The sequence below is a fragment of the Micromys minutus genome, assembly GCF_963924665.1.
Source record: "Micromys minutus genome assembly, chromosome: 4".
Taxonomy (NCBI): Eukaryota; Metazoa; Chordata; class Mammalia; order Rodentia; family Muridae; genus Micromys; species Micromys minutus.
The window spans coordinates 85,611,240-85,623,376 of record NC_137973.1 but is presented as its reverse complement, the minus strand read 5'-3'; the positions used below and the strand labels follow the sequence as shown (position 1 = coordinate 85,623,376).

Here is a 12,137-nt window from a genome sequence, read left to right as displayed (position 1 = left end):
CTTTTTATTTTTAACCAGATTTGAACAACGAATATTTTTAATCTCATAGACTTGGCCCAGTATTCATGATGTTTCCCTCCATTTTTCTTTCCCCTCTTACAGCCTCACTCCCTTCTCATTGCCTTTCCGTGTGAGCCAGTCTTCCTCTGTCAGCCTGCTCTGTACCTCACTCTGGAGCCATGTGACTTGAACTCATAGCCTTCCCAGCACTAGCCTGTCTGTGTCAGCTATGCACCTAGCTTTTGCGTTCCTTGCTGCATTTACTGAGTTTGCATTAATTTCTCTGTACAGTTTTGATCTGTGTATAGATGTCCTAGGTTTTGACTCTATTTTGTATCTTTTTTTCCCTCAATATTTTCACAAAGTAACTGAGGAACACTTAAGCTTCCCAAAGTCTTTGGAAAATTACCTTGCAAAATGCCAACAATAATGTGATTGGTTACTTATCCAAACACCCAAAAGCTTTGATATCTAAGCAAGTAGAATCATTCCCTTACAAGAGAAAAGCCATGTATTCCCTCTATCCTTGGAGCTCTGGCTGTACAAAAGCTGGGCGGCTTTAATACCAAACCCAACTCTTACTAACTCTTGATCTATCCTTTGCTGTGGTGCTGTCTCACGGGCTATTGATAAAGTGCTTGGAGTAGCCCTTCCACGGCTGCAGCCTTCCAAACAAGGTTACCGCCTGAAAGTTTGATAGTAGTAAATGAACTGACAGTGATGCAGACTTTTTAAAATTTCTGAATACATTAGTATATTTATCACAAAATTAGCAGGAAAAGAGGCGCTGAGTAAGGAGTTTACTCAGTAATATAATGTAAGCTCTGAAATAAAAACATCAGCTAAAAAGATGATTACTTAGTCTAATTAATGAAACTGTAATAAAATATGGACAAAGAACATATACTTTAAAGCATAAATATAAAAAATCAATAAGATATGTGGCACAATAATAATCAAATGTTTATCTTAATAGAATGCAGAGCTGTGGAGGTTATTGCTAATGCTGGCGTGAAGTACAGAGAAGCATTTCCAGAGAAAATAACAAGGCTTTGTCATATGACTCAGACGCAATCTACTTTACATGTTGACAATAGAAAAGCTTTAAAAGCTAATTCTAAAAGTGCATGCTATTTAAATGGCATCAAATCCTAAAATGGAATCATTTTTCAAACAAGTTCTTGATCTAAGTAGTTTCTGTAGTTACTTAAAATTTCTATACTACCTATATATCTGGTCTATAATATCTGTCTTTTTTTCCATTTGTGAGTATTTTTTCAACCAAAATTTCCTAATATGGCTCATTGCTTTGTGGAATATTTGAAAAAGTGAAACATAATAATACAATCATTTATTGTTTCAAATAAACTAAAACCACACCTATTTTACAATTTTATGCCTTTGAAAGGCACATTCTGTTTTGATTAGTATATTCATAACACAAGATGGTTTGCATATGTGTGAATTCTCTACATTTTCAAGAAAATTTTGTAGTATAAATTAATACTTCTAAAGTTCTCCTGGTGACCACTTTGATACTGGAGGGCTCTGCTCTCTTACACACTGTGGAACTAGAACAGAGAACAAAAATAACATAATTCACAGAAGGTCCAGGAATATGGACTGTGGTGGGCTATAGGAATGGTGCTCTCTGTTGATGAGATGCTCTTACACACATAGTTAACACAGCATTTCCAGATGCCCATCTAGGTAGTTACTGACATATCATCACATTGTAAGAGTGAATGGGATTTTGAACCATGCCCACGCTGAGAATGTCTGGTAATTTCCGTTAGGGAAGTTGCTGTGGCTTGGTGTGGGGGAGGGGGGTGGCTCATCTTCAAAAATCCATGTATGGAAGGTTTTCTTCCTAACATAACATAGGAGGTGAAGGTTAAAAGCTGGTGCCTAGTAGGGGTCTTCAAATCCTTGCACTGACCAAAGAAGGGACAGAGTAGCTCTGGGCAGAACACTGTAAAGCCCGAGTCTGGCCTCACACAGGGCTATCCCCTTTGCATTCCAAGTGTAACCTTCCCAGCTATGTGTGTTCCACCATTCAGCATAAGGCTGGTGACAGTTTCCACAGCTGTCACGACTGTGAGTTTAGTAGCCCCATTGTTTTAGCTTTTAGGTGATTTGCTATCATGGTGAACATCTTTTACAGAGTCACTGTGGAGAAACTGCTCAAAACATTCATTAGGCAATTATTTTTGCAAGACATGATCTTTTATTTCTCTGGTATAAATTTTGAGGAGAGCAACTGGTGTGTTACATGATCATTCAGTGATCAATTTTGAAAGAGACTAGCAAAATCCTTCCCAGAAATTTCTCTGTATTCTTCTCAGAGTCTGATGATAGCACTGTTTTTGGTGTTATCTCACTTCTATCTCCCGGTGACTGACACACGCTCCATTTACCACCTTTGCCCTCCTTTGGTGAAGCGCCACTGTTGATTCTGTCCACTGTTTCACCTTGTGCTTTGGCTGTTCAGCTTTGAAAACTGCACATTTTTCATTGATTCCAAGCCTGGATCAAATATTGCTATCAGTGAGGTGAAGTGTTTATCTGCCCTCTTTTTAGTTGTTAAACTTCTAAGCTCAGTACTTAAAAATATGTAAAGAAACAACTGCAAAAATCTCTGACTTGGAGGAATCTGAAAAATATATGTTAATGGCATTTAGAGACAGAACCACTGAGAGGGATTGTTTCAGGAAGTCTCTGCCTTCTTGAATGTATTACAAACACTCATCTATTATGGGCTAAGTGAGTTAATGGTCTGTCTACTGTAAGTTGAGCTCTCTAGGACATGCTCTTAAGACCTCATAAAACATGCTGTTATGATGATACTGCTCTTTGGCATGTTCTTACAGCACTGGGAGGACAGCATCATGTTAACTTAAACTCCACCAAACCTGCACATAGTTCACCTTGGACAAGGTTTTCCTGAGAATTACCACAGTGTCTGACATTGGGAAGCTTACTTATCTGGAGGCATGGCTTCATTACAATGCTTCCATGACTCAAGTGACTATCCTGGGAAGGATTCTAGTGGAACACTCCATAGTCCTGTGTTATTACTACAAAAGAAGCAAGCCTGGCTCCTGAATCTTAAAGCCTCCTGTCTGAGAAATTACCATGCTTTTTTCTGTCATGGTAAGTCATCTGACTTTATCAGGACTGAAGCAAGGGCAGCACCTGGTTCTAAAACACACAGTCTCTGAAGCTGAATGCTAATAGAAAAATGGAGATGGGGTCACTGTGACGTCTCAGATGGAACACAACAAGGTACTGGAAAGAGAAACTAGACCAACATCTTCATACACTGACCAAAACCTCATCTGGAATGTAAACATACCTGGAGGCTTTATGAAACACAGACTTAAGAACAAGGAGCTGGCGTATCCCAAGGAATGACACATTAACACTCTGCCTTTGTTGTATTTAGCCACTGACATCATACTTCAAGAAGGGAAAACCACTTGAAGACAGTACTTAATCAAAAGGGAGAGAAAGCAGAAAAGCTGGGGAAAATCTCTACCTCCTCCTCCCATGTTTGAGAATGAAAGTAGTACCCTTGCAGAAGTCATGGTTTAAGACCAAACTCTTTTTGTCCTGGACTAGCTCTGTAGATCAAGTTGGCCTTGAATTCACAGAGATTCTCCTGCCTCTGCCTCCCAAGTGTTGAGAGTAAAGGTGTGTGCAAGTACCACCCAGCTAGAAATCAGCTCCTGCTCCTAATAAAAGGATCATTAAACTTGTCAATCCCACCACAGCGCAGAACTCTAGAGGTGAAACCGTTTTAAAGGACAAGACTGACTCTTTCAAAGATCTCACTGGTCAGTTACATTGAGACTTTTTTCATATCAGATCATAGAGTTCCTGGCAGACCAAAACCATGGCTCCAATGGCTGTGACTTCTTCAGTGAACATATCCTATATTCCTAGAAAATGCTCACGTTGTGCTGATTATATAGGCACATCGAGTTTAAGATAAATAATGATATCCTTTTAAGTTTCCAAGGATGTCCCAGTCAACCTAGATGAGATTTGATCTGTAGAAAACTCTGGATTTTGGATTTGAAGGCTACGTTTTAGACTATTAGTTGAAATAAATGTATTTTCATGTAAAGGCATAGTGAAGGGTGGGGGCAAATACTATGGCTTGAATATATCCTACAGATTCCCCATGTTAGAGACAATGCACATCTTCGTATGTTACTGTCCTGCTAGAGGTACTGGTTTGGGACACAGTTGGGCTCTGAGGGCTCCACATATATGAATAAATTAACTAGTTAAAGAGGTAGAAGCTTTGTTTCAAAACTAAGCCCTTTCTACCTCCTCTTACCCTGTGATGCACTCTATCACAAACCTTTAAGGAGTGGTTTTTGTTGTTCTTGGTTCATGTTTAGTTACTATAAATTTTATCATAGTTTCACTTTATAGTTGGCATATAGAGATAATGAAATTTCACGTATTTGCCTGCTGTCGTAAGACCTGCTTATCTTGCTAACAAGTTATAAAATAGTCTTGTATGCATTCCTGGATATCACACACAGGTGATGATTTCAGCAAAGTAGACCTCTGTGTGTGCCTACTTTTCCCATAAGCCTCTATTTTTCTTTGCAATAATACCCACCAGTAGTATTATGTTAAAAATAAAAATGGACTTACTTAGATTCCAAAATGTGAAGAAATCACACCACCCTGGTAAAAATAATAAACTCTCATCTCTAAAAAGCAAAAGCTTACAAAGAAACAAACAAATAGCAATGCAGTTATTACTGGATAACTACATCGACATGTAAGTTGTTGTCTTTATGCAGGTGAAGGCAGACACAAGATAAAATGAGGCCAGTCACTGGGAGAGAAGGAAGGGCAGGCAGGAACAAGGTTTTAGAAAGAGAGGGAGAATCAAGAGCAGATGAGAGTCAACATGGAGGAAGACGCAGATGATCCTCCTTGTGGGCATCTGCATAGAAAGAGGTTGTTAGGAATACTTTATAAGGGATAGATTTGTTTGGATGATTTGACTCATAGTTTATGGTATAGACATTTTGTGGAGTATAAATTTTTCTGAGTAAATCTGAGGAAAAGCCATTGTTAAATTACAAGTATCTGGAGTTTTGGATTTGTTGGGTTTGTGGGAATGTGGGCAGAATTCTCAGCTAGCAGAGAGGTAGCCTAGAGAGATGTTAATGAGAGATAGATTAATGTTGGCTGTATATGGCCCTCCAGAACTAATGTGGGCGAGGCTGCCCAGGTCAGATAGCACCTGGGCGCAGCATGGAGTGGTGATGTACTGATGCACTTGAACCTGTCACTGTTTTTAATATCCACTGCAACGGGTGGCCATTCATTTCTATTCACGTTGAAAATAAAAAGAATGGATTTTAAATACTTAATTATCATTCTTGTCCCCATCATCTTTGAAAAAAGTATTAGGTGCTTTCCAAGATATATCATGTCTTCTTTGCTATTAATAGAACATTAGTTTCCATTTAACAAGAAAATGTGTCTACTTAAAAATATTTCTCTTTAAGTGAGCCCTGCACCTCACACAGGCAGCATGGTAGAGCTGTGGAGGGAGTGCAGGTGAGCCAGTTGAGGGTGAGATCACAGGACAGCCAAATAGCTAGCCCTGACTCCTCGTTGGCTGCAGCACATGGGAGATCTGGTCCTGCTCCTGGCCTGGGCCACACAATGAAGCTGGCCCTACTGGTGAAGGCAAGGGTGAGCCAGCCCTGAGGGCATGGGAGCACAGTGAGCAGGAGAGCTGGCCCTGTCCCTCACAGGCTGCAGCTCTTGAGAAGAAGAACCTTGTGCCTTGAATGGGCAGACCTGGCTCTGGAGGCATGGGTGTGTGTCCCTGTGGGTGAGCTGCCCCAAGGGCATGAGAGCTGGAAAGCTGACCCTGCCTCATGTCAATGAGGTGTTGGGATTCCTAGCCAGAGCAGTGCTACAGATCTAGGCCTGCTGTTAAGTTTAAGGGAGAGCTGTTCCGCAAATGAGCTTAGCTACCATCCAAGTCCAGATCCACATCTCTAATTTGGCCCATCCCAAAATCTCTATCATCTGAGAAAGGCTGGGATAAGTGACAGGGCAAATCCTGCTTATCCAAAGCTGAGGCTCTCCATGACACAGGGCAACAAAGGGTTAAAGGGGAGGAGTCCCTTTGAGGATACTATATTGATGATGTCACATAAGCCAGAGACCTCAAACCAGACCAATAACTCATTGCAATGAATGCTTGTAAATGAAGATGTGTGAACAGAAGGATTTACTGTGGAATACACTGTGACACCCTACAGCTTCCATGATGAGATGCTTTTCTGTGTTCTGAAATGCCTGATGTGAAACTCACCAAGAATCAATTAAAGAAAAAAGCATTTCTCTCTCTACATAGCCCCTGGTGATGGTAGCCATTGGAGCCCTTTCCCTTGAAGGCTGCAGAAATCAGTCAGGGAAGATATTTGGAGGAGGTGCTGTTTTCCTAATGCCAAGCTGACAGTCTTAGCAGACCTGAGCTGCTGCACCTCACCAATGCCTCAGTCTTGCTCAGCACATGGTGGACATGAGGAAATTCATTGCACTTCACAGGAATGGATAGTAATGAAAGCCAGCAACATGGGTGCTCACTCCATGAGTAACTAGATAGAATCATTTCCCATGCCTGAATTCTTTATTACATTATATTAATAAAAAATCTTGATTTATTGGCTTATTATTTATTGCAGGAAAACAAAATGCAATCCTAAGTGATAGGCTTGTTCCTTAGTCAGATAACTTCTATATTTATGAAGAATAGAAAGGCAGATGTAAATAGATGACAGAGAGAAGATATAGACGGATAGATAATAGATCATGTATATATACACATATGCATACATCATAGACTCAGAGACATAGACAGAATTAATGGCAGATATATAGTAGATGGCATGTCCAGAAAGAGAGAGAAGAGAGAGAGAGAGAGAGAGAGAGAGAGAGAGAGAGAGAGAGAGAGAGAGAGAGAAGGATGATGATGATGATGATGATGATGATGATGATGGTGATGATGATGATGATGATGATGATGATGATGATGGCAATAGAAAGACAGACAAATAAACAGATAACAAAATATAAAGGAATTATCTCAGATTTCTAAAAGTACTTTGATCTCACATAATAAAAAGCCCATTTTTCTACTTCAAGACAAAAAACTTTGCAACTTTACCAAAAAAAAATAAGTTTAGAATTCATGTTATTCAACTATGACTTTCATGCAAATGACTGGGTTCACAGCACAGCCCAGAACATTCTCTCCAAACCCATTTCCAAGCATATATGACCTCTCCCATTCAATATACAAAACTAAAGCTAAATGAAACAGCGTCAAATTTATATTTCCTATGTAAGGTTACATATGGCCATTTCATTTTATGCCAATCACTCAGGTTAAACATATTAGAAATCTGTTTCCTTAATTCTCCTCTTACATTTTAGTATTAAACTACCATTAAAGCTTCATTGTCTGTGGTATGATGTTGGCTAAAGAACCCTATAAAAAGAGACAGACCTGAATTCAGAGGTCTTACACCTCATAGTGCTGAGTTTTCTATAAACACAATGCCTTTCTGTGTCAAAGGAGATGCTCAGGACTGAACAGATATTTACAGAAAGGTCTTCCCATCTAATAGAGTTCAGTCTAACTTTCCAAGATGTTCATCTTCTTAGTTCTTCTGTTTACCTTTCTTCCTCTTCCCCACCCCTTTCCCTCAGTAGATAATACTAGATTTTCTTTAAGGAACTATGGTAATGCCAGTCATGTCCAGGACATACAGTATGAGAGATGGTACTTGCAGCAGTATAGCTGTAGCATTCACTGCACCAAGAGATGGCTGTATTGGCAGCAGTATAATTGTAGCACTCCTGCACCAAGAGATGGCTGTATTGGCAGCAGTATAACTGTAGTCCTCCTGCACTAAGAGTAGGTTGTATTGGCAGCAGTATAACTGTAGCACTCCTGCACTAAGAGATGGCTGTATTGGCAGCAGTATAACTGTAGCACTCCTGCACTAAGAGATGGCTGTATTGGCAGCAGTATAACTGTAGTCCTTCTGCACTAAGAGATGGTTGTATTGGCAGCAGTATAACTGTAGCGCTCCTGCACTAAGAGAAGGTTGTATTGGCAGCAGTATAACTGTAGCACTCACTACACTAAGAGATGGTTGTATTGGCAGCAGTATAACTGTAGCACTCACTGCACTAAGAGATGATTGTATTGGCAGCAGTATAACTGTAGCACTCACTACACTAAGAGATGGTTGTATTGGCAGCAGTATAACTGTAGCACTCACTGCACTAAGAGATGGTTGTATTGGTAGCAGTCTAGCTGCAGTACTCACTTCACTAAGAAGCTTAAGCTCTTCATCCCTGCTGTCCCTTCCTGACTTTTCATTACCTTCTGGAAGTAATTTCAGCCATTTTGACCATCCACAAAAAGATCACATACATTACCACCACAAGGCAGCAGCTGAGTGACTTTTTGTGTTTGGGGTGCAGGTTAAAACAGGCTTAAATGCTGTCTCACTATTTCTTTTCTACAATTATCACAAAATAATTACCAAGTCCTCAAATCGTTCAAGCAACATTGCAAAAATATGTTCTGATAATGCTTGAGGACCACAGTTCCAGTACAACACTGCAGCTTGGCACTCTGCCTGCTCAGTAATGGTGCCTATTTCCCCGCCCTCCCCCAAGCTTGGTCACTGTCCACATTAATTCCTTATTTTCCTCAGATTCTCTCTATAAATGTAACCATGACAGATAATTGCTCTTGGTAAATGACAGTTTGTGTATGTTGTGAAGGTCTCACTTGGTCACATCAGCTCATTGTGTCCCAACTGACTCACACCCTTGTATATCACGTACTGTTCAGTCATTCATACCACATTTGGAAACACTTCTCTACAAAACCAGGCTCAGACTCTGCCATGGGTTTAATCGCTATAGTTTCTAGCAGCTGCAGTGTTAAGCCTTCCTTTCTCCTCGTGTCTGTTATAAAGTGCAAATGCTATGATGAATCTTCTAAAGTGTGTCCAAAAATGTGTAACCTCAGGTTACAAGTTTTCCTAAGAACTCAATAGTTTATGTCAAAAAATGCTTGGTTATGCCAACATCACTAATTCAATTCAATCACAAGTAATTATTTAGCATTTTCCCACTAATAATATAAATTATAACTTATGCCATTTCAGAAATAAAAAATATTTTCCACAAGAATTAACAATATATATTAAAATAAATATCTTTCAGCTAAAACTGTATTTAAAGAGGACTTGGTCTTAAGATTTTCATGTTTGTGTAGAAGCACACAAGCTTTTGTTTTTACCAATGTTTTTACTATTAAACACATTATATATTTAAGTATTGACTTTTGAGCCAAAACAGTTATGATCTGAGTATAAACTCTGAACTGATCTTGCAGCAAACACTCATTGAGGGAGTTACCTTTATCAATGCTGGGCAAAAGTTAAAGAACAGACTGTGGCTGAACGTTTTAAATCGGTCTGGAAGATGCCAGTTCTGAATGATTTCTTCATCAGATATCACATGGTAGTCCAGAGCTTTCAGAGGCAAGATACTATTGACAAGAACATGCCTGTAGCCTTTCTTCAGGCTCACTGGGCAGTCAAACATGGTCAGGCCTATGAGGCTTGCACAACCAGACAATACACAGATGTTCTTCAGTTTGGCAAATCCATTGTCATGCAGATAGAGGAGTTTTAGGTTCTTGAGCCCACTCCAAAATTTCCTATCTGGAAGAGTCTTTATCTGAAACAATATTTAAAATATAGAATAGAAAAAGATGGTGAAATATTTAGTATAATCTAAAATCTAGTGTTTTGTAAATGGTGCATGACTAATAAATAACCAAATCCAGAATTTCCAAAACTCAAAAAAAAAAAAAAAAAAGACAGCAAACACATGATGCACTGGGTACTTGGGAATAAAATACTGTTAGTAGTATAAAGATTGTACAAACAATGAATGTGCAAACAACACACTCATGGTATGTATAGAGATCTCTCACTGAAAAGTCCTTAGTACAATCCCAAATGATGCTTCTCACATAAAATTTAAGAATTCCGATGTATTATTCATGTCAACGGTGTGCATAAGTTGTTATATATGGGGCTGGAGACTTGACTCTGTAATGAAGAATTCCCGCTGCTCTTCCAGAGAACCCAGCCCATACACTGACCAATTTACAACTACCAGTAACTACAGAGAATCCACCATCCTCTGGGCCTCCATGGGCACCTGCACTCACATATACACAGTTACAGACACACAAATATACAGATAAACAGAAACAAAATAAATCTTTAAAATAACTTTAAATGAAGTGAAGGCTGGAAGAATGCTCTGTGGTCAAGAGTGCTCACTGTCTCTCAAATGCTTAGGTTCAGTTCCCAGAATCCACGGTGGATGCCTACATACATTTGACATAGATACAGAGCCACTCTATGCATCCATAATTTAAAATGAAGTAAAACACAGCATAGCATGTACTTTTACAGAATTTCACTTAAAACGTTTACATCACATGCTAGGCTTTGTTTCTATGCTCAGTATTTTGCACCAACTTTTAAGCTTTTCTTTTTGAAATGCTAATGTATATTCTGTATCACTGAGTGTTATAACTCTGAAACCTTCTTTTTTATTTTGATTTTACAGGATTACAGTTGAGAAGTTGCATGAGTCCCAGAAGAGTCTTTGAACTTTGGACTTTTAAGCAGGATTGAGACAGTGATTGGCTATGAGACTTTTTAAGTTGAGTTGATGATACATTTACAAGCCAGTGAAGGGCAGGGATTAGAATATGATGAATTGAAGGCAACTGGCCCTTACAGACCCACAGGGAGTGGCACTATTAGGAGGTGTGGCCTTGTTGGAGTAGATTTGCTCTGAGGTTTCAGATATTCAAGTCATGCCTAGTGTGGCTCTCTGTCTCTTCCTGTTGCCTGCTGATCTGAATGTAGAACTCTCAGCTCCCTCCCAGAACCATGGTTGCCTGCTTCCCACTATGATGATAATGGATTAAACTGTAAGCCAGCTCCAATTAAAAGTTTTCCTTTGTAAGAGATGTTCATAATCATGTTGTCTCTTCACAGCCAAAGAAATCCTATTATACCTAGAAATAGAAAACTAATAAGATAGGAAGAGAGTTGTAGATTTACAATGTAAATTCATTGGAATACAGACAGTAGTTAGTGCTTACCTGGTTTCCATGGAGATCAAGTTTGATGAGCTTTTTGCAGCCCTGCAGTGGATGAATGTCAGTGATGAAGTTGTTAGAGAAGATGCACACTCTCAGAGAGATGCAGGACTGCAGGTTCTCCATGGACTTCAGATGAAGGCCATTGTACTTCATAAATACAAAGTCTTTCTGATCTTCTACTATATTTTCATTATAGTGGCTCCATTCCTCGTGGCTGGTAAGCTCTTTTGTGATTGTTCCATGGAACATCTAGGAAAGATGGCGATTTATGTTTAAGGGGGTGGGGAAACAGGATTGAAGCCTGAGGGCTAGCAGAAAGAATGGTAGCAGGCATCCTCAGGATGTAGAATATAGGACTCTCTAGAACATACCAGAGACCTGGGTGGGGGGTGAGGGACTCTCGAGACTCAAAGGTAGGAATCTTAGATGAAATGCCCTACAGGGGGGAGAGGGAACTTTTAGAGTCTACCTCCAGTAGAAAGACTGAGAATCTAGTGGAGGGATGGGGTTGTCATCCCACAGTCAAAAATTCTGACCCAGAATTGTTCATGTCTAAAAGAACTGCAGATAAAAATTATGGAGAAGAGCCTGAGGAAAAGAAGGTCCAGTGACAAGCCCAAACTGGGATCCGTATCAAGGGGAGGTTCTAAGTCCTGACATCATTACTGAGGCTATGGAGCGCTCACAATAAGGGACCTGTCATGACTGCCTCTGAAAGACCCCACAAGCAGCTGAAAGGGCCAGATGCAGATATTTACACCTAACCAATAGACAGAAGCTGAGGAGGAGGGTGATCCTACAGGAAGACCAGCACTCTCAACTAATGTGGACCCCCAAGACCTCTCAGACTGAGCCACCAACCAGGCAGCAT

At 39.9% G+C, this 12,137-nt stretch overlaps 1 protein-coding gene across 1 annotated transcript in view; it reads right to left on the bottom strand.

Annotated features, from left to right (window-relative positions):
- The window catches only part of LRRIQ3 (leucine rich repeats and IQ motif containing 3), a gene marked incomplete at both ends in the record, with an annotated part of 77,498 nt that extends 65,983 nt beyond the window's left edge, over positions 1-11,515 (bottom strand). The window contains 2 exons of the mRNA XM_080915217.1: positions 9,493-9,816; positions 11,267-11,515. Coding sequence (XP_080771343.1) covers positions 9,493-9,816; positions 11,267-11,515 — 573 coding nt within the window. The remainder of the gene's footprint in view (positions 1-9,492; positions 9,817-11,266) is intronic.
- Between the last annotated feature and the right edge of the window lie 622 nt (positions 11,516-12,137).